The sequence below is a fragment of the Nicotiana tabacum genome, chromosome 22 (genome assembly GCF_000715075.1).
Source record: "Nicotiana tabacum cultivar K326 chromosome 22, ASM71507v2, whole genome shotgun sequence".
NCBI lineage: Eukaryota > Viridiplantae > Streptophyta > Magnoliopsida > Solanales > Solanaceae > Nicotiana > Nicotiana tabacum.
The window spans coordinates 133,333,688-133,359,750 of NC_134101.1; the positions used below are offsets into that span (position 1 = coordinate 133,333,688).

The 26,063-nt window shown below is 38.9% G+C and overlaps 1 protein-coding gene across 3 annotated transcripts; it reads left to right on the top strand.

Moving 5' to 3' along the window:
• The first annotated feature begins 7,030 nt into the window (after window positions 1-7,030).
• Window positions 7,031-25,766, top strand: LOC107805045 (uncharacterized). 3 transcript variants are annotated; one of them, XM_075245108.1, is made up of 24 exons: window positions 7,031-7,286; window positions 10,813-11,246; window positions 11,756-11,907; window positions 12,664-12,903; window positions 13,209-13,318; window positions 13,405-13,482; window positions 13,601-13,707; window positions 16,320-16,414; window positions 16,498-16,631; window positions 17,096-17,199; window positions 17,267-17,344; window positions 17,519-17,600; window positions 17,914-18,085; window positions 19,950-20,020; window positions 20,403-20,483; window positions 20,572-20,642; window positions 20,935-21,031; window positions 21,121-21,180; window positions 21,817-21,871; window positions 21,983-22,380; window positions 22,459-24,090; window positions 24,192-24,761; window positions 24,855-24,913; window positions 25,251-25,766. In XM_075245108.1, the coding sequence occupies exons 2-24, from the start codon at window positions 10,891-10,893 to the stop codon at window positions 25,444-25,446; spliced, it is 4,998 nt and encodes a 1,665-aa protein (XP_075101209.1). In that variant the 5' UTR covers window positions 7,031-7,286; window positions 10,813-10,890; the 3' UTR covers window positions 25,447-25,766. The 3 variants fall into 3 exon arrangements, with proteins under 3 accessions (XP_075101209.1, XP_075101211.1, XP_075101210.1); XM_075245110.1 differs by having other exon boundaries at window positions 7,044-7,286; window positions 11,742-11,907; XM_075245109.1 differs by lacking the exon at window positions 7,031-7,286 and adding an exon at window positions 8,763-9,033.
• The last annotated feature ends 297 nt before the right edge of the window (window positions 25,767-26,063 follow it).

Genomic DNA, 26,063 nt, shown 5'->3' on the forward strand with positions numbered 1-26,063 from the left:
AACATGGCATGTGAAACCGCTAAAGGGGAAATAACATTAGCGGTCAATGCCCTCGGGACCATCCAAGAGGCCAAGTTTTATGTGATCGAAGGCAACATGAGATACAATGCCCTGTTCAGGAGGCCATAGATTCACAACATGAGAGCGGTGCCCTCGACTCTTCACCAAGTGTAAAATTCCCAACTCCCGGGGGGATTAAGACGATCTATGGAGAACAACAAGTCGCAAAGGAGATGTTTGCAATCGATGAAGTAATTCTGATATAAATACTCTCATCATTAAAAAAACCAAGTTGATAAGCAAAACAAGAGGCCAAATAGCAATCACCGATGTCGGCCTCGACCCAACCATACAAGTAGGGGGCTGACGAAGACGATGATAATGTGATTCCCTAATCCTTTATAGTCCCGATAATTCCGACGCTACCAAATCGACGGTCAAAGAGCTTGAGCAGGTCATATTGATCGACCATCTGCCCTATCAAAAGGTATATGTGGGCATGGGGTTAACTCCCGAGTTCAGGAAAAAACTCATTCAATTTCTTATAGCTAGCATGGATTGTTTCTCTTGGTCCCATCTTGATATGACGGGGATCCCCCCAGAAATAACCACCCACAAGCTAGGCCTGGACCCGAAATTCCATCCGATCAAGCAGAAAATAAGGCCCCAGCTAAAGGTCAAACATGTTTTTATCAAAGACGAGGTATCTAAACTCCTTAAAATAGGGTCCATTGGGGACGTTAAATACCAGTATTGGTTAGCAAACATAGTGGTAGTCCCTAAAAAGGGAACATACTAAGAATGTGTATAGACTAAGGATTAATGTCCGATGGCCCACTGGCCATATGTTTAGGACCGGGAGATACCGAATACGTTCTGAGGGAAATTCACGAGGTCACCTGTAGAAATCATTCGGGCGCTGAATCATTGGTTCGAAAGTTCATCAGAGCAGGTTATTACTAGATCGATATGGAAAGCGATGCGAAGGAGTTCGTACGAAAATGTAATGGATGCCAACAACATGCTCCAATGATACACAAACCCGGGGAGCTGTTGCATTCGGTTTTATCGCCATGGCCGTTCATGAAGTGGGGAATGGACATCATTGGCCCCTTTCTATGGGCACCCGGTAAGGCCCAATTTATTTTATTATGACTGGATATTTTTCTAAATGGGTCGAAGCCCATGCATATGAGAAGGTCAGGGAGAAGGAGGTCATCGATTTCATTTGGGACCACATCATATATCGGTTCGGATTGCCGGCCGAGATCGTGTGCAATAACAGAAAACAATTCATCGTAGCAAGGCGACCAAGTTTATCGAAGACCACAAGATCAAAAGGATCCTATCAACACCTTACCACCCCAGTGGGAACGAACAAGCCGAATCGACCAACAAACCGTACTTCAGAACCTTAAAAATAGGTTGACCGACGACAAAGGAAAATGGAAGGAAATCCTACCCAAAGTCCTTTGGGCATATCGTACGACCTCGAAGTCCAGTACAGGTGCCACTCTGTTCTCATTAGTATACGGTGTCTAAGCTCTAATATCGATTGAAGTCGAGGAGCCAAGTATAAGATTCCAATATGCAACAAAGGAATCAAATGATGAGGCAATGAATACAAGCCTGGAGCTATTGGATGAAAGGCGTGAAGCCGCCCTTGTTCGATTGGCTGCCCAAACGCAACGGATCGAGAGATATTATAACAGAAGGTTCAACCTTCGATACTTCAATATCGGGGAATTAGTTAAGGAAGGTCACGTTGAACACCCGAAACCCGAGCGAAGGAAAGTTGGGGCCGAACTGGGAAGGGCCGTATCATATCATCGAAATCACTGGAAAAGGATCTTACAAGCTTGGAATGATAAATAATGAACAACTACCACGTAATTGGAATGTAATTCACCTAAAATGGTATTACTGCTAAGGTACGACCTCGTTCATTTTCTTTTATTTATATTTCGGACTAACACTTGCAGGTGACCGACAAGAACCAGTACGAAGTTTTTAGGTCTGAAAGCACGCGTTGTACTCTTTTTCCCTTGAACCGATTGTCCCAAATGGGTTTTCCAGCAAGGTTTTAAAAGAGGGCAACGGTGGATCATGCTAACTTAGAATCAAAGACCGATTACGAATCGGTGTCGAAGATCACATTAATAGTATCCGAGTCTCCTCTACAATCAACCACGAATACTGGGGGAGGGGGTATTACCCTTGGATATCGACTTTAGCAAGGAAAGAAACTTCGTAGCTGAAGGGTATCGATCGATAGGATTTATCATAAGGGCTAAACGGTCAAATGAACCATGCCCGCATAGGCTGCTCGAACCCTAACACAAAGCATGTACACATATGTTATTATTATGCACAATAATAAAAAGAAGCCTTTTCCTTGCAATCATCTTGTCTTTTAAATTTTTTTGTTTACATTCCTTAAGGAGTTTCCTGCTTCCGATCCCCTAACGGTAATGAGCCCAATGGTCACTTATAACCTAAGTTGGAACGATCACTCTCTCACTCGGGGACTATCGTCCGAAACAAACTCGGACGGTCTAAGCTATTAGACCTCGGGGGCATAAGACCTATTAGGTAACCCTAGAATTTTAAAGGCCACAACCACTTCCGCTCGGGGACTGTTATTTTAGGCAAGCCCACGTAACTCGGGGAACCAAGTCCACTGGGAGGCTCCCAAACTAAAAGGCTACGACCATATTAACACGGCTCGGAGACGTCTGAGACCCGTAACAAAAACTAGGCCTTCAAAAACGAATTTTTTTCATAACTAGTTCTAAAGGCTACCCTCTGCAAACTATAATCCGAATTACTTACTTTGGGATAAGGTTTTTGGTAACACCGAACCCCCAAGGTTTGTTTGAACCTTCGAGCATAACCTAAATTATTTCATGCTAAGGCATTTTGATCTTTGTGAACACAAATAATAAAGCAAAGGAAAACTTCAAAAGATGAAAGGGAAAGAAAGCCTTGTATATTTATCCAAAAAACTTTTTACAATGGGCAAATGGCCCCGATACAGAACTCTACATCGGCCAAAAATGGCCTAAAAAACAAAAGACAAAACCGTCTAAAAAGATCATAAGTGACCTAATCTTCATCGGGGGCCGCGTCGTTGCCTTCAGGGTCTCATGACCTTCGGGCTCATCCGAATATTCGGACCCCTCATAATCCTCCTCCTCGGGATAAACCAGCTTCTTGTCCTTGGCTTCAGATACCTTGGCAATCACAATCTCAGTCAACAAATTGAAAGCCTAAGCTTAAACTCCCTCGTGGGCCTCCCTTCGGGATTGCCACTTCATATGCTCCAGCAAATGTCTCACTTGGCTTGAGCCGCCTCAGCATCGACTTTATGCTGGGCCACCTTCTCATCAGCCTAGCCCTTGATCACAACAATCTCCGGCCTAGCCGCCTCAAGTTCCTTGGCCAAATTTTTTTGGCTGGAGACCGCACTAAGTTGAGGCTGGATCTCCTCTATTATTTTGGCTTGAGTCGAGGTCTTTTCATCTGCACCCCGAAGCTGGTCCTCAATCGACGTCAGTTGTGCCTGGCAGTCTCCTTTTCTAACGCTAGAAGGTCCATGTTTTTCTTCTATTCTTCGGCCTCAGCTTTCACCGTGTCCATCTCTACTTAGAGTTACCCGATCTGGTCAAGTCACTTTTGAACCTGCAGGTTTGGATCGTTAGCCACTGTGTCCGAATCATCGTCACTATCTTCAAGTACTCGTCTTACCTCCTCGACCCATTCAACATGGTCCTTCCGAGCTGCTTCTATCTCGGTCTGGAGTTTCTCACTGGGAAGCTTGTAAGCGTCCCTCTTCTCAGTAAGCTCCCGAATCTCGACCTCGTGTTGGGTTAACTCCTCACAATATTGGAGAAATGTTTCATGATAAAGTCCCGAGGCCTGCAAGCATAAAGAAAAGTGTTATGATTGTTTGCAACTTAAAAATCTAAGTAGACAACAAAGAGGCATTCAAAATTACCCGATTTAACGCCTGTTGGGCTTCGTTGAACAGGTAGGGCGCTTCCACTTCGTCCACCTTGGACTGGTCCTCTTCGGTCACTAGGCACCGAAGATAGCTGGCAACCCCCATGGGGGTAGAGAGAACTCGAGCATCCTCCGTAATAGACATAATAATTGACCGTTTCTGGTCAGGATCTACACTCGGAGCCGGGAACAGGTCCCCTAACCTCGAACTCGAGGAAGACCCGCTAGCTCTCGAAGACGACACTTTCTTTGGCACCGATATGCCACCCAACCCGATGACGTCCTCCGAGGCGGTAGATTCTAATCCATCAAAGAAGTTATTGAAATCTACTGCCCTTTGAGGCCTCTCGTGTGAACGCCCTTTCAGCATATGGTCCTCGTTGATCATGGCGTCAGAAATAAGGGAGACTCAGAGAGATAAATCACCCCAAACGCATCCTTCGGGGAATTTCCTCTACTCAAGGAATATCGGTAATGGTCTCCTTGTCGACCTCCCTAGCTTGTGGCAAAATTGCCTCGCCCCTCTCCGGTTCACAGGCCCCGGTCACTGCCCCTTCAGCAACCTCCATGGCTTGAGGCAATGCGATGTTGCCTCGCACGCAGGCCACCGGCTCAGAATTCTCTTCTTCTTCTTCGGACTCATCCCTCAATCGGTGGGCTAAGTCCGATGGGAGGGCGTCAGTGCTTTCCTTGGGTTTGCACACCTGCCTCCTTTTTGGTTTCTGCTTCTCCGAGTTCAAGGAACTCGGAGCCCCTTTTCTTTTCTTCTCTTTATCCTGCTTCAGAGCAGGTGATTGGGGGAGGATTTCTTCATCTCCAGACGGGGGCCTTATTGCAACATCCTTCCCAAGGCATATAAAGAAAAAAAAATGAGTAAGCTCAGAAGAAGCCCAAGTGTTGTCTATAGTCTACTCTAGAAAAGGATATTACCGTGAAAATGGGCCTCCTACCGGACCTTTAAAAGTTCCCGCCACGCGCTCTCGGAATAAGGCTTCTGTGACACGATGCCCTTGACCCACTCCTTGAGTCGAGGAACTGCATCCGACATTCGAGCAATAGCTGCACCACGAAAACATCGATAAGAAGGAAGGAAAAAGGAAAAGCAATAAACAAAATTTTAAAGGCAATATTACACTTACATTTCATGTTCCATTTCTCAAGAAATGGAATATCTTCAATCGGGATTAAATCTGAGGTTTTCACTTGAACAAATCAACCCAACTAGCCTCGGTCTCGATCCTCATCTATTTTTGAGAATGGGGCCTTAGTGGCCCGATGAGCAAGTTTTATTAATCCCCCTCGATAGAGTCGGGGACTATACCGACGCATGAGATGATTGATGGTGAAGGGACACTTCTCGATTTTGCTTACGAAGAAGCGGAGAAGAATTACTATACTCTAGAAAGAAGGATGAATTTGACCAAGGGTCACCTTGTTCCTCTTACAAAAGGCGATGATGACCTGGTCCAAAGGGCCTAATGTGAAGTGATAAGTGTAAACACTTAAAAAACCCTCCACGTGGGTAGTAATTAATTCCTCGGGCATAGGCACCACCACGTGCTTACTGACCCAGTTGCAATCTTCCTTGACCTTGGAGAGGAGACTGTCAGTAATCGAGTAAACATATCTTTAGACCGGTTCACACCGACCCAGTATGGAAGAGGTTTTCTCAACCTTGAAATCAGCATCGATCGGGCATCCTGCAGGAATGTACATTTGCAAGGTAGGCTCCGATGTCTTTTCTGCAGTAGCAATAGACGGAACATTTTCCTCTTTAGCCGGTCACGAGGCAGAGGGAGCTTTCTTTTGGGGAACAGACTTTAAGGTCTTCGCAATTTTTTCTTTTTTGGAAGGTTAAAGGAAAAGAGGAAGTTAAAAGGATATGCTTGACAATTTGGGGTAAAGAACAGAGGTTCTTATAAAGTGATTTCGGGGTGATTAGAAAATGGTTGTTTGAGAATAAAGAAATTTCTAATATCTGAGGGCAAAAGTTTTGAAAGTAAAGTTTGAATGAGATAATGAGGAGGTATTTATTGTTTGCAAACGACGGTTCAAAACCTGTAATGGCCGACCAGTAACTAACGAACATTTAATGCCATTAAAGACGTGAATAACGAGACGTTTAGTCAGTTTTGTCGTTTATGGCGCGAAGGATCAAGACGAAGATCGAGGGCTCATATCGTTTCTCGTCGTTTACTCTCCGAAAAACGAGGGAACTATCTGTATACGGTCGAAATCGGGCTCATATATTGCATGACAGATCGGGACTGAAACGTGATGGGTTAAAGATCGACCCTAGATTATATCGAACCAAGGTACGAAATTGGAGCATACGTCTTCAAGATCATCGAGCCCTCACTCTGAAACCGACCCTGGACTCCGAACAAGATCGAGAAAACATTATCGGACCAAATAACGGAAGGCCAAAATATCCGCAATCGGTCGGATATCGCGACGTAATATCCGCAATCGGTCGGATATCGCGGCGGAAATCTTGGCACATATCAAGGAGAGACCGATTAGTTAACAAATCATGAGATTTTTTTACATTTTATAGAATTATATGTAGAGTAGGGGAGGTCTAATTATTTGTTATACACATTGTAACACGCATCCCAAATCAATACACTGTTATTTCTAATTACCTTATCATTCCGTTCCGATATCGATTGAGGCACTTTTAGACTCGAGGTTGACCAACCTTCAAGGCTAAGACTATTCAACTTGTGTAGTTTGCATTTACTTTTATGTCATTGATTTCAATATTAATCTGTTTTCTCAATTTATATCAATTTACCTCACGTATTCTTATAATCGCGTATAAATTCAATTGTTATCCCATTTCGAGTATAAACCGTTGTACTTTTATTTTGTGCATTCTAATAAACATGAAAGTCCAATTTCCAAAAAAAAAATAATTAAAAATAAAAGTAAGGAAAAGACAAGGTTTTAACTTTTTACCAACAAAGTAGGGGAATTGCGGCGTCAAACGGAATTGGGTGTTTTCCAAATTTTGGATTGGCCATATCGCCAGAATTCATAGTACCACTGTATTGTCTTTTCTATTTTCCTTAACAAACATCTCTCCGTCGTTGTCCCCAAAAAAGAGCTAACTTTCCATTTCCTTTGAAAACAGTTTCTGTGATTTGGAGGTTGAGGGCAAACATCTGCATCTGACTTTACAGCAAGTGCACTGTTTAAATCAGAACCCCTTTTAGCTCATCTGTTTCTTGCCTATAAAATCATCAGCTCTTCTGGGGATAAGCTTGCCCTATTTTTCTCAGGTTAATCATAAAAACTACTTCTTTCTTTTACTTTAACAAATTTGGGTCTCTAAATTACACATGCTTTGCTGCATGTTTCCTTTTTTTTTTTTTGTGAAAAAAATATAAAACTAGGGGATGAAAAGAGATGCTAATCTAGTATTAGTTCCTATTAATTTTTTTCACTGGAATATTTCTGACTAAGAAAATCCCAGCTTACTGTGCTTTGGGTTTTTGGCAGATTTATTTTTTGTCTTTATAGGATTCTTGATATTATATATGACTAGTTATGCAGCTCATGTTTAGTCTAGCTAGAGAATTGCATGTTAGTTTTTTAATTAGTAAGTGTGAGATTTAGAGAATCTTCTGAGAACCCTAATTTGCTTTAAAAGGCAAATTATTGATCGTAACTGGAATGAAATGGGTCAACTAGAGCGGATTGAAATAGAGGATTCATACACGTCATTTTTAGTCCAGTTAGAGAATTCTTGTTAGTTTACGAATAAGTGTGAGATTTAGAGAATCTCGAGAGAACCCTAATTTGCCTTAGAAACAATTATTTTATCGCAATTGGAATTGAATGTGGAATCGATATAGAGGATTCATATGCGTCATTTTTAATCTAGTTAGAGAATTGCTTGTTAGTTTACGACAAGTATGAGATCTAGGGAATCTCTAGAGAACCCGAATTTGCTTTAACAGACAAATTATTGATCATAATTGGAATGAATTGGGTCAGGTAGAGCGAAATGGAAATAGAAGATTCGTAGAGTCAATCACAACTAGCCTCAGATTATGACATAGCTTAGTCATTAATAACATGATTGGCTGAATGTTGTGTTGTTTCTGTAGTTTAATTTTTTCCCCTTGCGTCTGCATCATCTTGTCATTCATGTGTGATACCAAACTTGTGTGAGGGATCTTTTGTAGCTTATGGTTTGAGTAATATTCACTTGTTGAGTTTAACCGGGGACTTTGAATATTTCTAGAAAATATCAAACGGTTTCTTCTTTTATTACTTGTTCAAAGAATGAATCTCTATGGCCTGTTCAAGAAAAGAATAAATTTTTATGGTTTAGTAACTTAAAAAGTATTTAACTTCCTCCTGCATAAACTTTGCTGAGGTTTATTAAACGCGTATATGTTAATGTTTGCAAAGTTTTTGGTAGTTAATGGTTAAGCCAAATAACCATAGATTATGATCTTGATGCGGATACAATGAGGGATTTAGTGTGTCACGCTATCTGTCCAGAGCTGCGTGGGATGTACGAAAAGGAGAAAATGGAAGGACGTAAAATGAAGATGTCATGTCCGTCTTCTTTTTATCTGCAAGGGGTTAATGACTAATGAGTGCATTGAAATCCCATGCCCTCCTTTAGGGCAATTTTATCTTGTCAATCATTCCGACGCATTAATTCTACCAAAATTGTCTGCTGTCCTGCGTTGTTCAGTCCGATAAAGGTGTCAGAGCAAGCCTAACTTTTTTTTGGCTCCCAGTGTCTGTGCCTTTTGAAGCTTAAACAAGAACAGTGCTAACGATCTTCTAACAATGGAAAAGCTTGGTTTCACAAAGAAATTAGTACCTTTTGATGGAGCCATAGTGTGTGACAGGCACATTCAACCTTGCCATATTAGCTCAGGGAAGAGATCATGTTCGCAGAGTGAGTACTAATGATGCTAAAGGAAGAGGAGGATTACAATTATAATTCCAACACCAGTGGTGATTAAATTTATGGAATACAATAGTTGCACCATTCTGGTATATAAGGTATAAACCCTGACTTTCTAGCGAGTAAATTATTCCTCAGCTGCTGTAGATTAAGTAACTGAATTCGTGCTTTCCCACCATTAGATAACAAACAATATAAGTCAAACGGAAAAAAATAAGAGGAAAAATGGCGATTAAGCTTTAAATTAGACTAATAGGAAATACATATCACATCAGTACTTTTGCTCTTCAAAAATAGTGGATCATTAAGCTCAAATTATCAGATAATGATAAGGTTGTCCATATCGTCCATTAACTGGTTGGTGTGGGTGAATTGTATGTATCAAGCAATTTTTGACCTGCCACGCAGGCCATCAATTGTTTTTGATGTGATCTATTTCTACCAAGTTGCTGGCCTTTTTTTGGGAACAATTTCTACCAAGTTACTGTGTCTTCAGGGGACTAAGGATGTAAGAGAAGAGGTAGAGCTCGAGGATACTGAGTTGTATGCATGATTGATTCATAATTACACTCTATTTGATGTCTATTTGATTTTGAATCTTTGGAAAATTCTCTATCCATCTATGCCGAGGACATGTGGTTATGCTTAGCAACCAGCTTTTATGTTCTTTATAAAGCATTACACTTTCCTCTCCCATTCCGATGTGGGATTCACCTAAGGTGTTATGTGCACCCCTGCTTCAGAAGTTTGCCAGCTTAGAAGCTTGGCAATCTTTCTCTTGGACCCGCCGTCATCGGCCCGCCCTCCGTCATGGGCATCATATAACTTCCAAATTCTCTTTTAATAATTAAAAAGAACAGTTACAAGCAAGAAACTGGTGCTTAAAGTGTATTGCATATTATCCAGATTTTTCTTGCCTTTTGTACCCAATGTGGATTGAACTTGGAGTATTTTTTCCATTTAAGAGTGAACCAATTAACTCTTTCCTTGTTTGGTTGGTGAAAAATTGTGTATACTCAATCAGGATGATGTAGGCATACCTGTTCTTCAGTGTCTACTGCACTGGGAGAAAGATAGAGAGCCTTCCTCCCCCTAACCTAGAAGAGTTTTTATGTGGTTAAGAAATTGCAAGCTAGTCCTATGCAGTATGGAACTACCCATGTTATGTTATTCTACTAATCAAAATGAAAACACACCAGTTCTTGTTAAGGAAATATCATGTGTAAACAATAAAAAAAAAATCATGTGTAACTCTAAAAAGTTATTTCATATTCAGTTGATGTAACGTGCTTTGTGCACCTCTCCTCGTTCCTGCCCCTCTCCCCCCTCCTGTTTCCATTCATTGAATGATAAAATCTTGGAATTCATGCATTAACTTGTTTGCGACATATTTTCCTACTTAGAGTTGTTGGTTGAAGTCTCACACAAATCCTAGAGTTCTTTCAGGTTAATTTATTTCTATTCCCCTGGAATAGGTGTGAAATTGAAAGATTTTTTTGTCTAGTTGGTTTGCCACTATCCTGATTTAATTATTTTTCTTGCTGCTAGTATGCGAATGTGTTAATTTTGTAGTGTGATACTTGTAATTAGAGATGTAACATTAGTATTATAATAACTTCCATGCAGCTGTAATGTGAAGGTGAAATGAAAAAGGAAGGAAGGGGTTTGGGGGGGGGGGTCTTGTTATTGTCTTGTCATATATTCATTGCATGAGAATAACATGTTTGGAAGAATCATATTTAAGTGCTTCTTTGACCTTGTATAGTGACCTTTGTGCGCCCTGTTTCGTGGTGGTTAAAATATGTTTCATGAAGTGTTTATGAGAACTTCTGCATTTACTTCCGAGAAAATTGATTGAGTTTGCTTTCTAATTTCAGTTCATGAGATTGTGGAGTCATGAATCTTGCTCTTTGAAGAGGAAAACACAGAGTGGACAATTTATTTGCTAACAAAGGATGGATTCAGGGAAGTGTACATCTAGAAATGGCGCTACGTTATCAAGTATGGCACCTACAAGTTTCCTGAATAGGGTATACACAAAATCTCAATTTGAAGAAGAAGCGAGATTTGCTGAACATACCCTAATGAAGGATGTAAATATTGACCTTAGAGAAGTTTATTTTCTGATTATGCATTTTTTGTCATCTGGGCCATGCCGAAAAACGCTTGGGATACTCCATGATGAACTTTTGGAATATGAGCTTCTACCTAGGAGATATCATGCTTGGTATTCAAGAAAAGATGTACGTAGTGGAGATGAAGATGACAATGGTGTTTCTTTCCCTCTAAATTATGAAGATCTGGTGCTAAGGTGTGACTCGTAAAAATATTTTTATTTGTTTGTACACAAGATGTGATCTAGGGAATAGTTGCTTCCAGTTGAATTCTCCCTGGATACATCTATTCAATTCTTTTAATGAATTTATTTCAAATATATAATGATTGAATTGTGGTAAAGAATTTCAACCTATTCTGATTAAGTCCTATAGATTTTTAAACTTTCTTTTTACAAATCAATTATGAGCTACTTTTCTATGATACTATATATTGCTTTCACAGTAGATCTTTTGCTTACATAGAGATGAATTCTTCATACTTAGTGACGCTTTCAAAATGATTATAATGTTGCGTGCTTGGTCCTTAGGAAAGTTGACCTGGTTAACATGCCACAAATCTATCTGTTTCTGCTTATTTTCTTGCAAAGGTAAATAATTTTATTATAAGTAGGGGAAACCCTGTATTATCCATCTTTTTCTGCTTAAACATTTAATTCACATTCCTGATCTTTTGTCATTTAAACCTTTAGTTTGCTGATGATAGGTATCCTCATGTTGAAAAGGATCACTTAGTAAAGTTGCTTAAACAGCTGCTGCTGAGTTTGGGTCCTCCATTGCAATGTAGTGGGGGAGATGCCCCAGGTGCTGCTGATGTCCCCACGCTACTTGGATCTGGGCCTTTTTCTCTTTTGGCTTGTAAGTAATTTTGTGATGGTTTAAGATCTAATAAATATTCTTTTGTAAAACGACCTACACATGTCTCAATTTTCTCTTTTTCACTATCAATTTTTTTGGTTTAAACAGACTCCTTTTCATCCTTAATTAATTTCTCTACTCTCCTCTTGGGCATGTGCCGTGTATATGTCCACCCTTTCTGAAATATAAACCTCTTCCCTGCACTATCCAACATTTCTTCAGATTCATGTCACTGGATAGTGAACCTTTATAATAGCAGGAGTCCAAGCATATTACAAGATTAACTTTATCTCTCTACTCTTGGACTGACATACACTATCACTTCAACTATAGCTTCGGTACTCATTTTGGCCAATAGAGGATAAGCCAGAAGAAGAATACCACAATTTGCTGAGTAGAATTTTGAGGGTTGTATTGCATTTGAATTTGTGTGTTTCTTTGGCTTTATAAGGTGTCTCACTCTAAAGCAGCTTATAGGTGCTTTCTTCTTATTAAAAAAAATTCTTTTGGCAAGTATTCTGCATCTTTGATTGTGAACGATGTACTATCATCAATTTGTTTTGGTGAGCTAAGTTATCCAGGAAAGCTTTCCAAACTACTATTTCTTCAAAAACTAGCTTTATCATTTGCACTGTGATCTTATATGTACATTGTTCCTCTCCCTTTTCTGCTCTCTCTCTTAAATAGCATGATATTTATGTTCTGTTGACAGTCTAGGTTTTTCTGTTTATATAAGTTTTAATATGTGATGGACAGGTGAGAGAAACAGAGTAGATAAGCAGGCTCAATCCCTTCCTTCATACCTCCGTTGGCCACACATGCAGGCTAATCAGGTGCATGGTCTAAGTTTGAGAGAGATTGGAGGTGGTTTCCCAAAACATCACCGTGCTCCATCTATTCGTCTTGCAAGTTATGCTATTGCAAAGCCGTCAACTATGGTTCAGAAGATGCAAACCATAAAGAAACTAAGGGGACATAGGGATGCTGTTTATTGTGGTATGAGTTTAAAACTTTTCTAGTTTGCTTCTTTCTGCATCTAGACAATTAAATGTTTTTACTCAAATGGGTTTTCATTCTGGGCACGTCATTTATGCTCAATATAACACACAACTTCATCTGCTATACGGGAAATTCCAAAAATTGAATGCTACTAGTAGTTTTAAAGATAGCTGCTGTTTTTCTATTGTAGAGACATTTAGCAGTCTTTAAGGCTTATCATATTAGAGATATAATGGATTGTCAGTCAAAATGACATGCGAACCTTCAGCTCAATTTCTCTGCCTTTTTTCTGTATCGTCTAGCAATATTTGACCGCTCAGGAAGATATGTGATTACTGGATCTGATGATCGCCTTGTCAAGATTTGGTCAATGGAAACTGGATTTTGTCTGGCTAGTTGCCGAGGACATGAAGTAAGTTCACGGAAGTGTCAACTTCAGTTCTTCCTTATGAAATGCGTTTTTGCCTTTTTCCACTTATTTGCTTGTCATTCTATTAGGGTGACATCACTGATTTAGCTGTCAGTTCAAACAATGCTTTAGTGGCGTCTGCGTCAAATGACTACAGCATTCGAGTTGTAAGATTCTCCTCCCACTTGACAGACATCTTCTTGCTTTCTTTGAAGATTAATAATTTTGGGCAAGAAGATCTTCTGTTGAAGAGTGAGCGGCTTATCTACTTTCTCTGTACTTCAGTGGCGTTTGCCAGATGGGTTACCTATTTCAGTTTTGCGTGGGCACACTGGAGCTGTCACTGCTATTGCATTTACTCCAAGGCCTAGCTCTGTGTATCAGCTTCTATCGTAAGCCATCCTTATTGTTGCTCCTTCTCTTTGAAGAGACATGATGCATTATTATGCGTAAGAGATCTAGCCCTATTTGATTAAACCAAACAGAGTAACTGTGACTTATGGAAATAACAAATATGCAAATTTCTTGAAACTGGTAACTTTTCTGTATTTCGTATGTAGCAAAACAGTACGTAGGTAGTACTGAAACCATATATACAAGAGACTCTAACTATCACTGACACTCTCTATATTGAATCTAAAATATCAATAATGGTGTCGGTATCATTTGTGTAGGTCTGATTACACCAAAAACACAACAGCAAAATAAAGTTTAACTTGATCTTCTGCACTCCATTCTCCACATTCTCAAAACATCTGGAGTTTCTCTCTTTCCAAATTGTCCACCAAATGCAATGTATAATTCTCCATCTGGTCCTGTCCTTTGCCTGTAGTCCTGTTTCCTCCCAACTTTTAAGAGTATCTATAAACTTCCCAGGCATGGTCCAGGAAATGCCTTTGAGGTTAAGAATAATTCTCCATAGATGAGATGTTATCTTACAGTGAAGGAAGAGATGGTTAACTGTCTCTGCTGTTTCCCCACACAAAAAGCATCTAGAACACAAATATGCAAATTTCTGAATTTGGAAATTGTTGGAGTATCTTTTTTTTTTCCTGAGACACGAGGGGTGCATGGGTGATCTGGTCTTCTATCTTTCTATTTTTACAACTAATATTTCAACTTAAAAATCAACTTCATTATATGCATCAATCTCACCATTTTTATCTCCTATTTTGCTAGTTTTGTTAGTCCAACAATTAGTGACAATGCATCTGTAAATTTTATTATAGCAAATTGTTTGATACCAAACACAAACTGACTTGAAGTAGAAAAAGTAAAAAGAATAGCACACTGTTGAAGAGAGAAATATAAACAGCTTTGTTTCTTTCTCTTCATTGGCTCCAAATTTTCATGCCCAAAGGTTCAAAAAAAGCTATAGCTCACTGGTTTTCCAGATTTTGGCATTTGATTTCTCTGATATATCAATTATATACTGCGGCATTGCACACTGTCTAGATGGTTTCAGCAACCAAATTGCTGTGTTAAAAGTTTTTATAGCTTCATCCTAATCATCATTAGAATTAGAATACTACGTCTTAACTGAAGTCGATTCATCACCCAGTGATCCTTACCTTCTAGAAAATCATTCCTCATGTTTTTTTATTTTTATTTTTGATGAGGTAAGATTTATTGTCTAAGCCTTGGTGAATAGAGTTACCAGGTACTTGTGCTGGTGGGAGGTAGTAGGTACCCGTTGGAATAGTCGAGGTGTGCGCAAGCTGGCGCGGACACCATCATCATGAGAAAAATAATCTTTTCAAGCGTTCTTCTGTGAAATCTCTACATTGGATCAAATTGGATATCTATTTTATAAGGAGGGAGTAATATGATAGAAGAAACTAACATGATAGCAGAAGAAATGGAAGAAATATTTGTGGACTAGTCCATCACTGTAATTAAGTAAGCGCTGAGTGCCTACAGTACGCTAGTAAGATTAAGACTCAACTTATTGTTCTTTTTCTTGATTAGTTTTAATTCTTTCGTTGTTTCTCCTAGTTTTAAGGGATTTTATGAAGTTCAAATTTTATTGATGTGATGGGAAATCCCACTTTTTAGGCCTGCACAAAAGGTACTTCTACATAATGTAACAAAGCATGACTGTATAAATTCATCTGGTCATCAACAATAACTCATGAAAAAACATCAACAATAACTGGAATATCAAAATCACTCAAAGAATTCACAGAATAAAAATGTTCCACTAATTAATTCAAAAGACTATTCTACTCCTTCAGATGCGCTCCTATTTCTCTCTTGCCACATTGTCCACGTAAACTCTAAAGGAGCTACTTTATCTTTACTTATCAAAAAGGCTCTAAAGGATCGCATGCTCTCCTTGTCCTTCTCTCCCTTCTCTTATTCCATCCTATAAGCACCTCTCATGTGCATCCCCTGTTCCACTCTGAACATGCTCCGCACCAAGGTCCTGTATTCGTTGCTTTATTTCCTCTTTTATCCATGTGGCATTGTATATTCATAATTATAGAGACTCATCTGAAGGTTTCAGTTGACCTCAGACAGCCCTCAAATATACACAAAATTTGTTTTTGTCTGTACGGCAACTCTATACTAAGCTGTTTGGTTCTCATAATGTAGGAATTTTTACATCACAATATGTTGTTTTAAGAAACTCTTGAACATATGTGTCTAGTTGTGTGCCAGGTAGTGCATGCTTTTGTATTTATGTTAAAGCAACAGATAACATGTAATTTTTCTTATTATTTATTTTTAAATTCCTCTACAAAACTTCCTTTGAGTTAGAGGACTACTGAAAGCATTAGATGGAAGATATGGGAGCCTTAGACTAAGCTACAATTCTGTAAAGATGGTTAACACACAAGAAAGCTAGTAAAGATTTTACAGTAGGCTATACAATCGACAGAGAAATCACTTTAATCTGTATTCATCTCTATTAAAGTTTCTTGTTAAGTAACATGGGGTTTAGGATGACTTACTTCATGGATGTGTGAGTTACTTCTCTTGTGTTTTTGTTTCCTATCGGTAGGTCATCAGATGACGGAACTTGTCGCATTTGGGATGCTAGGTATTCCCAATGTGTTCCACGCGTTTACTCGCCAAGGCCAAAGGATAACGTTTCTGGTTAGCTGAGAACAAGTTATTTGTCTGATAATGTTTGGTGTAGTTGGTTAGCAAGCTTGTTAATGGATTTTTGTTTTATGCAGTGAAGAGCAGTGCTCCCGCACTAACCAACATTCAGTCCTCAAGTAATACATCACATAACCATCAAATTTTGTGTTGTGCATACAATGCCAATGGAACTGTCTTTGTCACTGGCAGCTCTGATACTTTAGCGAGGGTATGAACAAGCATCAAATGTTATGCTCTACTATAACCCTGTCAAATCTCCATTATTAAGTTAAACAGGGTTATGAGAAATTTTCGTTATTAGTCAATAAGCTCTTAGTGTAGTTTACCTTTTCTTTTGATAAGATAATATTTTGTTAATCTCTTAGTATAGTTACCTGACAGATATAATAGATCTTCTGAGCTTTCTTTATCAAAGTCCTCTAATTAATGTCTGACCTAGGTACTAGTATTATTTAACCTATTTATGTCAAAACCCATGTTTGAGTGGTTGTTACCTGGCAATATGAAACTTTTGCTAACACTTAAACATAGAGTTTACCGTGTGAAGTATGCAAGAAATGTTAAGAATGTGAACGATGTGAAAGTTTTTGGTGTACTCAGACTTATTTTCGTTGTTTTTCTATTACTGGGATGATGATATTGTATGGATTCACGAAAATGATTCGTCGTCAGGTCTGGAGTGCTTGTAAATTCTCCCCAGATCGCCCCGAGGAACTAAATCATGAAATAGATACATTATCTGGTCATGAAAATGATGTCAACTATGTACAGTTCAGGTTGGTGCAGCCATGTTGTCTCCCTTAAAAATGTCATCACTATCTTACTTGCAATTCTTTTATGCAGTGGCTGTGCAGTTGCTTCACGATCTTCAACTTCTGATTCATTTGTGGAGGACTACATTCCAAAATTTAGGAACTCTTGGTTTGTGAACGTCTTTTTCCACTGTTCAAATGATCTCAATGTTCCTAATATCCTTTTTATCAGCTATAGTTAACTCATGGTTAAACATAAAATAGAGTTTGGTCTGTCAAATTGACTGATGGGAGAAGTTGCATTGATTTGTGTAATTGTGTTTGTTAAAACTCAATTCTTCAGGTTTAGCCATGACAATATAGTCACTTGTTCTCGGGATGGAAGTGCAATTATTTGGACCACTAAACCACGCAAGTCATCCCATGTGAGTTCTTGGCTGCATCAATTTGATTTCTTTCTTGGAATAAGTTGAGATAATTGGTGTTCAACTTCTAGATTTCTTGTGGATTTTGTTTATGAAAAATAAGAGAAAGAATACAGGTCTAAAATTATGCATGTATTCTTTTGTAGGCATACTACAGAATGTATGCAGTACTTAACCCGATGTGTGGGACTAATATACACATCATTACATCTGTAAATTGGGACTAAGTCTAACTGCCCTAGTGTATCATCATTAAGTGTACATATTTCTCTGTGCTGGTGCTTTCTGACTATTAATATTCTAATCCTTTCAGGGAAAACTTGGACGTTCTTGGGGTAAGGCATATCATCTTAAAGTTCCTCCCCCACCAATGCCGCCACAGCCTCCTCGAGGAGGGCCACGGCAGAGATTTCGCCCTACTCCTCGTGGTGTTAACATGATAGTATGGAGCCTGGATAATCGCTTTGTACTGGCTGCTATAATGGGTATCTTATCTTAATTGCATATTCAGTTCAAAAGTTTTGCATTAGAACGTACTTTTATTTCATCAAAGCCTATGTTGCTCGGACTCGAGTGCGGGTATCAATACGGGTGCGGATCTAGAGGTCGGATTCTTGATCACATAAAGTTTAGTATTGGGGGGGGGGGTATGCATTCGAGTGCGGATACGGCAAATAAATAAATATTACGACATATGAAGTATATACTTCGATTAGTTAAAGTTATTGAACTAAAACCAATAACACTTAGTTCTTTATAGACACCTAATATTTTATTCATAAGATATCTCACATAATAGAAAAGCATAATATAACTATGTATATATATGACATAAATCCAAATATCAAATCAATTACCCAATCAATTTATACTTCTCGGTCATGGAATGTAGTCAAAGTACCCAAGGTAAATTGACCAAATCTGGTGTGGATCCACACCTTTCGTGTCGACACGGGTGTGGCAAGGATTTTGAAGAGTCCGAACAACATAGAATTCAAAACTATTTTAAATATGATTATGGGATGAAAATTCATTTCTTTCCTATTAAAGTTTGGTGTTTGTGAATTGAAGCATCTAGTTGTTGACCCGTTATACCGTATACAAAGTTGATTCTCAACAGGCATGAATGCACATTCACAAGCTTGTTAGTAGGAGTATGTCGTGACACTAACGAGCAATGCATGTTGATAATGAGTAAATAGATGACTTTTTTAATGTTATAATGGACCCAAATCATATCAGGAATTCAGAATGATACTGACAGGTATGTTGGAGCTATGGATACTTTATTACTTTCCATTGGTTACTGATTTATTGTCGCCTTTAATAATTCAATCTTGCTCTACTGCTGTAGAGCACCCACCAATTTTTGCCCTTGTTTCACACACGTTATCAGACATCTAGTTCTAGCAAGTATGGAGTAGATACTGTGTGACGTTCAACTTCATGTTAAATCGTTATTTCTGGTTTGCATCAAGGGATGTCTGTTGGAATAGGTAATAGCCAGTTGGAAATTTTTGGTTGACAAATATTTTATTGAAGTTGCATTTGAGGTATTTTCAAGATTTTAAACATTGGAAACCGATATCAAGTTGATACTATTATAGGACATGTTGGTGCCTGGCATGGGCTTAAGTTTGCACCCATCAGATTAATGCAGGCATAAGAAGCTTTTGGAAAAAAATGCTGGGATAGGAAACTCATTTCTTTCAGCAAGTAGATGAATGTGTGAGCTGAGAATAATCGAGGTGCATTATGGAGGATAATTCCTCATGGTCTTTTAAGTATAGCGCGGTACTAAGACGGCTGCAAAGTAATAGAATGACTTCCTAGTAAATTTGTCATGATTAAAGGAGCTGCGAACCATGTCTCTTAAGAATTCTCTGAGAGTCGTGTCCGGTCATATCCGAAATGGGTTTTGTGCTATATATGTGCAACTAGTGATGTAAATAAGAACTGAGTAGCGATGTAGAATCTTTGCTAGATGATGTGTTAGAAAGGTTACTGATGTGAGAGCGGAAATATCTTGTAAATATTCAAGCACATTTTGTGCTACATATATATTACTTACCCTTTCTCAAAACAACTAGTCAACTCCTGAGAAACTGGACTCTTAGAAGTGCGACTCTTTGCCTAAGCACCTGCAAGGCTAGCAAAACAAAATTGATACGTATTCGTCGAGAGTCAAATTTAAATTTCGTAGAAATTGAAATCAAGGTCTTCTTGGTTCCTGTTAGAAAGAAAAGCTCCTCCATTTGGGTTGTTGATTCATATTATGCTCATATTTCAAAGCAGAAGATTTCTGGTGCTTGAATTTGTAATTTTCGATCATAAGGTGAACTTATGCAGATTGCCGAATTTGCGTTTGGAATGCTATTGATGGTAGCTTGGTGCACTCCTTGACTGGTCACACGCAGTCTGTAAGTTATTTTTGACTATGATTAAGCTGATATTTCTGAATTCTGCTTAGGTTTTTATTACATTTTCCTGTGTCATCTTGAGTATACATTTTTGAGAAACTTTCACTTTAGCTCCATGTAGCAGCATGTGTTCACTGGTTACTTTTTTCTCTGCTTGCGTCCACCATTGTCTAATTTCTTGGTTGGGTAGTGTAGAAGAGTCATGCAATTCTTTATGGCGGTTTATTTCACTTTCTTGGTTGTAATAAACTTTAAATAAATATGTTGTTCACCCAACTCTGGAACGAATTCCTGATACGGTTCCTCAACCCCTACGCCCCACCCACACCCATTAAAAAAGCTCTATCTGGTGTAATTAATGCTAACTGTTTGCCTCTTGTAGACTTATGTTCTGGATGTTCATCCTTTCAACCCCAGAATCGCAATGAGTGCTGGTTATGATGGGAAAACCATCCTGTGGGATGTAGGTTTCTGGTTCTTGTGTTTGATTGTATTACATCCTTTTACAGAAGTATTTCCGTTTGTTGAACTCTTGCTATATCTATTTCCAGATATGGGAGGGGATCCCCATCCGCACATATGATATAGGACGCTTTAAGTTGGTTGATGGAAAGTTTTCGCAGTAAGTATTTTAAAGAGTTGTTCGTAATTTTTCCTGCATCTCTGATATTTGGCTTGTAAAGTTTCTTTGCCTATGTATATGGTGATTCCTTAATGTGCTACTAATTTTAGACATCACGAGAGCTTTCTCCTTTGGGGCCATAAAAGAACGCCAATTTATCCTGGCTTCAGAATTAATAACTCATTCAGTTCCATTTCCGATTAGATTTGCTAACTTGTGCAAATGCTCTTTGCTTTATTTGAAATGCCTAAGTTACTGATTGTGCGGAGATCTGCTGTTTCTTTGTGAAAAGGGATGGAACATCAATTGTTCTTTCTGATGATGTTGGACAAATATATTTATTAAATACAGGCCAAGGCGAGTCTCAAAAGGACGCTAAATATGATCAGGTATATGAGGCGTTCTTTTTCATTCTCATCATAGTTTTAAGCATTTAACAGTTACTGTATGTTATCTTGAGGCTGTAACTTTTCAACAGTTCTTCCTTGGGGATTACCGACCCCTTATCCAGGATGCGCAGGGGAACACTCTTGATCAGGTACCTTTAGTTTAGACATGCTAGTTCACTCCTTTGATTCCTGAATTATGACATATTTTTCTTTCTTGTCCTTTGCCAAATTTCTTTCCTTAATGTCATTCTTTTCTCCACCCATCCTATTAGAACTAATATTACTTGACATTACTTAAAACTTGGTATGAAATCTTTTTAAATGACTAATCCAAGTTTGGACATTGGAAACCATTATTTTATACACTCTGTATTTAAATCCATTTAATTATCTTTCCAAACAATTTACAATTAATCTCTGTAGTCAATGTGGGTCATGTTTATAGTGACGAAGTGGGTAAAAGGTTTATTGTTTTACCATTTTTAAGTTCTGTCGTTTGATTTTACTACTTTAAGAGTTTTGGCGTAAGTTATCTGAGTAATACATGCATGATCTTATCTGTCAATGTGGGTCATGTTTATGGACGAAGTGAGTAAAAGGTTTATTGTTTTACCATTTTTAAGTTCTGCCATTTGATTTTACTACTTAAGGAGTTTTGGTGTCACTTATCTGAGTAACACATGCATGATCTAATCTGTCAGCTGAACCCTACAGCTGTTGCATCTTGTACAAGTTTGCTAAGTTTCCTGAAGTATTAACAGCAGGCATTTCTTCACCTGTTGCAGGAGACACAGCTAGCTCCATATCGGAGGAACATGCAAGATCTTCTTTGTGACGCAAGTAGATATTAATTGCTTTCATCATTTGATCTCATTTTTTTTAGTTTCAAGATGATGGTAATGAATGCCTTTTTGTTTTGTTTTTCCAAACATGAAATAATTGGAATACTAGGTATGCTTCCATATCCTGAACCATACCAGAGTATGTACCAGCGACGCCGCTTGGGAGCTCTGGGTACTGAGTGGCGTCCTCCTTCAATTAAATTTTCTGTTGGCACAGACGCTAATTTGAGCCTAGGATACCAAGTTTTTCCCGTGGCTGACTTGGACATAATAGCTGAACCTCTGCCAGAGTTTGTCGATACCCTTTTCTGGGAGCCAGATAATGGTATTCTAAATGATGAGACTGATTCAGAATACAATATGAATGAGGAGGTTTCTACTGAAGGAGAGCATGAATGTGTAAGAGACAGCTCTTCTAGCGCTTCAGTGTGTAGTGAAGAAGAGAAGATGAAACGGAGTCAGAAAGATAGCCTGCGCAGATCAAAAAGGAAAAAATCTGTATCAGAAGTAAGTGCCGACTTTCACAAACACAGAAAGAATACCTATTTATTTACCCTGGCTGAGCAACATTTGCATCTTTTTCAGGTGGAAGTCACATCATCTGGAAGACGTCTTAGGAAGAAAGTTAAGGATGAAGATGTTGGCACTTCATCTAGAAGTCTTAGAACTAGGAAATCAAGAAATGGGCAAAAAGCTACGGCTAAAGAGAAGTCAACTAAACTAAAGTCATTAAGACCTCAGCGAGGAGCTGCACATCCTGCTATTGTGCGTTATCATTCTGACAGCTCTTCAGATGAAGAAGATGAAGGTAGCTCTGAGGATGATTCATTGGAAACTGAGTCACCAGAATGTTGGTCAAGTGATCAGAGCATTGAATCTGATGACAAGCTGCTGAGCAAACAACGGAACTATTCAACAGGTGGATCTGTGGATGTACCTCCTAAATCCGCTGAACCTCAAACAAACGGTGAGAACAAAAGGAGATTAGTCCTGAAATTGAAAATTCGTGATGCTAAGAAGCTTGAGTTATCAAAAGACACTGCAACTCAGTGTGGTAACCAAGCTGATAAGTCGTGTTCTTCTCAAGCTAGTGAAGAGATAATTGAAGATAATCTGGTTAACCTTAGATTAAAGGAGCCAGGATCATACTCTGCAGATGAAATTGGCATGGAGCTGTCTGAGAAATACAATAAAACTGATATTATGGTTAATGACAAGGAACACAAAGGTGTTCTGTGTGAGCATGCCTATTTTTCTGCCGGTGTAGATATCCAAAGTCTGGCCCATAATTTAATGACTGAGGCTCAAACAAATCCGGGACAGTTTGAAGCTAGCAGATCGATGGCTGGAAATGATCCACGAGATGCAGCATGTTCCTCAGGAGGTGGTAAAAGTTCATTATTTCAGTTGTCATCGTCACCTAGTCATCAGCCACAGCAAATAAGCATCGGTCCGGGATCAAACAAGCTGACTACCACCAACGACAATCCTGAAGTAAACCCAAAACCTAGAGTGAAGACAACCATAATAAAGATAAAAGCAAAGAAAGTTTCCAGGGATTCTCAAGCTCATTCTGAATTTAATCTTCCTACAGATGCTTATTATGGAGATGAATCAACATCTAAAATCTTTTCCCATTTGGAACAAAACCAAGTTCCGGAAGTGCCAGAAACAGACAATGGCCATGGTAGATTCGATCAGAAATTGCATTGGGGTGTACTGACGGATGATACTGTTGACAGAAGCAAGTCTCATGGATCTAGAAGGCGTTTACTTCGCAGTCATGATATTTGTGGAAGTACTTCTGATGCTTGTATTGATCATGACGAATCAGGTTCTGAATTCCCTCATGCCGCTACTGATGCAGCACGTAGAAAGAGATCCTTAAGATTTACTGCAATGTCAAGAGATACAGCATTCGGGAAAGATGACGTAAAGATAAGAGAGAGCCATGTAGCTGTAGGTTCATCAAGAAATGCAGAAAAGCTGACCAAGAAGGCTACGGGTTTTCTGCCATTAGGAAGGACTTCAACTTATGTGTCCAGCCGGTCATCTACAGACAATAAAGAGCATTCTTCCAGGGCGGAAAATGTTTTATCAGCTGGAATGATCTTGAATAAGGAAGTAAAAAAAATGAATTGGCTGCTATTGTCAGAGCATGAAGAGGGTTACCGCTACATTCCTCAGATAGGCGATGAAGTAGTATACTTCCGACAGGTGCATTACATTATTTCTATTGGTTAATCGTAGCCTCTTCTTTCCTGTTTTTCCCATTTTGTTTTTAAGTGATAATGCCACTTGGTATTCCTTGAATTCAGGGGCATCAAGAATATATAGAATATAGTGATTCGTCGGAGCCTGGTCCTTGGACAAAGAATGCAGCTGTATTCCGAGCTGTGGAATTTTGCTTGGTTGAGAATCTTAATTACGCAACTCTTCCTGGCTCTGGTGAGAGTTGCTGTAAAGTTACACTTCAGTTCATAGATAGCACTTCCCCCGTCTTTGGACAGAAGTTTAAGCTAAAACTGCCTGAACTAGTTAACTTCCCTGACTTCATTATTGAGAGATCTCGGTATGAGACTGCAATGGAGAGAAATTGGTCATACAGAGACAAATGTCTGGTTTGGTGGAGGGATGAGAGTGATCAAGGTGGTAGGTGGTGGGAAGGTCGGGTAGTTTCTGTGAAAGCCAAATCTGACCAGTTTCCTGACAGTCCATGGGAAAGATGCGGTATCCTATACAAAGACGAATCAGAACCCCATCCTCATAGTCCTTGGGAACTACATGATATAGATAGTTCATGGGAGCAACCTCATATTGACTTGGAAAGCAAAAGCAGAGTTTTGTCTTCTGTCACCGAGCTACTGCAGTCTGCAAGCAGAAATCAGGTTTTAATCTTTTCAATTGTCTATGCCTTGAAGTAATTACTGAACTTTGTAGTTCATAGCATCAGAGCTGACCCTATTGTGTGCATGTTACAGGATTTCTTTGGGATTCTAAAATTGAAACAAGTTGCTGGGAAACTGGATTTTGTGAATAGGTACTCTTTTTACATTGTTTCTGTTGCTTTGTAGAAGTTGAAGAATTTCAATAAGAAACCCCATATCATCCTTCAGAAACTCCCCCCCCCCCCACACACACCGGGGACACATACAAAAAAAGGAGTAAAGTAGCCTCTTTTGAGCCTCTTTCGATACTGTATTCTCATTTAACTTTGCAGGGGTGTCTGTTCTTTCTTTTCATTTTTCTTTTTTCTTTTGGGGAGGAGGGGCGTGGGTTTTGCTATAGTTATTTTTTCAATCTTCGGACATATGTTTGTTGTTTGGCATACACAATTATTAATGGACCCAATGCGATAAATGATTTCCTTTTTGCAGGTTCCCTGTTCCTCTATCACCTGATATAATCCGGTTAAGGTTAGAGAACAACTATTATAGAAGCTTGGAAGCAATGAAGCATGATTTCTCTGTGATGCTAGCAAATGGTGAGGCTTACTTTGCCAAAAATAGAGAGCTTTCAGTGAAAATGAAGCGTCTTTCAGATTGGTTTAGTGAGACATTGTCAGATTTGTGAGGTCATGCTTTCTCTTGGCTTGTTATTTTTCCTCCCTTTCATCCAACTGCCCGGAGATCCAATTTTGTGGAAAGGATCTTCTGTACCTATACTCTAGATATGTTGGCCTAGAGTGGTCTGTTGTATGATTGAGGTTTAAATGGAGTTGCTTTAACATGATAGTATATGGTGGGTTTGGAGTACAATTTGCACTAGTTTAAACAATCCGAACATTTTTTTATTTGCTACCTGGCCAGAGCTTGATGTAGTTATGTTTCTTCTTGAGAATGTCACAATAGCCAAAGTTTCTTACGTTTATATATAGTCCGTTGTTGTTCGAATGTTCGAACTTCATAAGGGAAAGGAAATTGAATGTAAGTAGTCGACTTTCTTCTATATATAAGCAACCAGTCCTTCCAGAAAATGTCTATAAAATCAGATATGCTTAATGGTATGTTATTTTATCTGATTAAAATCGTATATCATATTATTGAAGTCTAAGATCACTTGGGAAAACACTAGTAAAATTTAAGTTAGCCTCTTCGATATATAATGAATTTTCCTATCATGTTGCTGGTTATTCATAAAATAAAATTAATTGTTGGTCAATGTTTGTGGATATTGACACTAAACAAGTT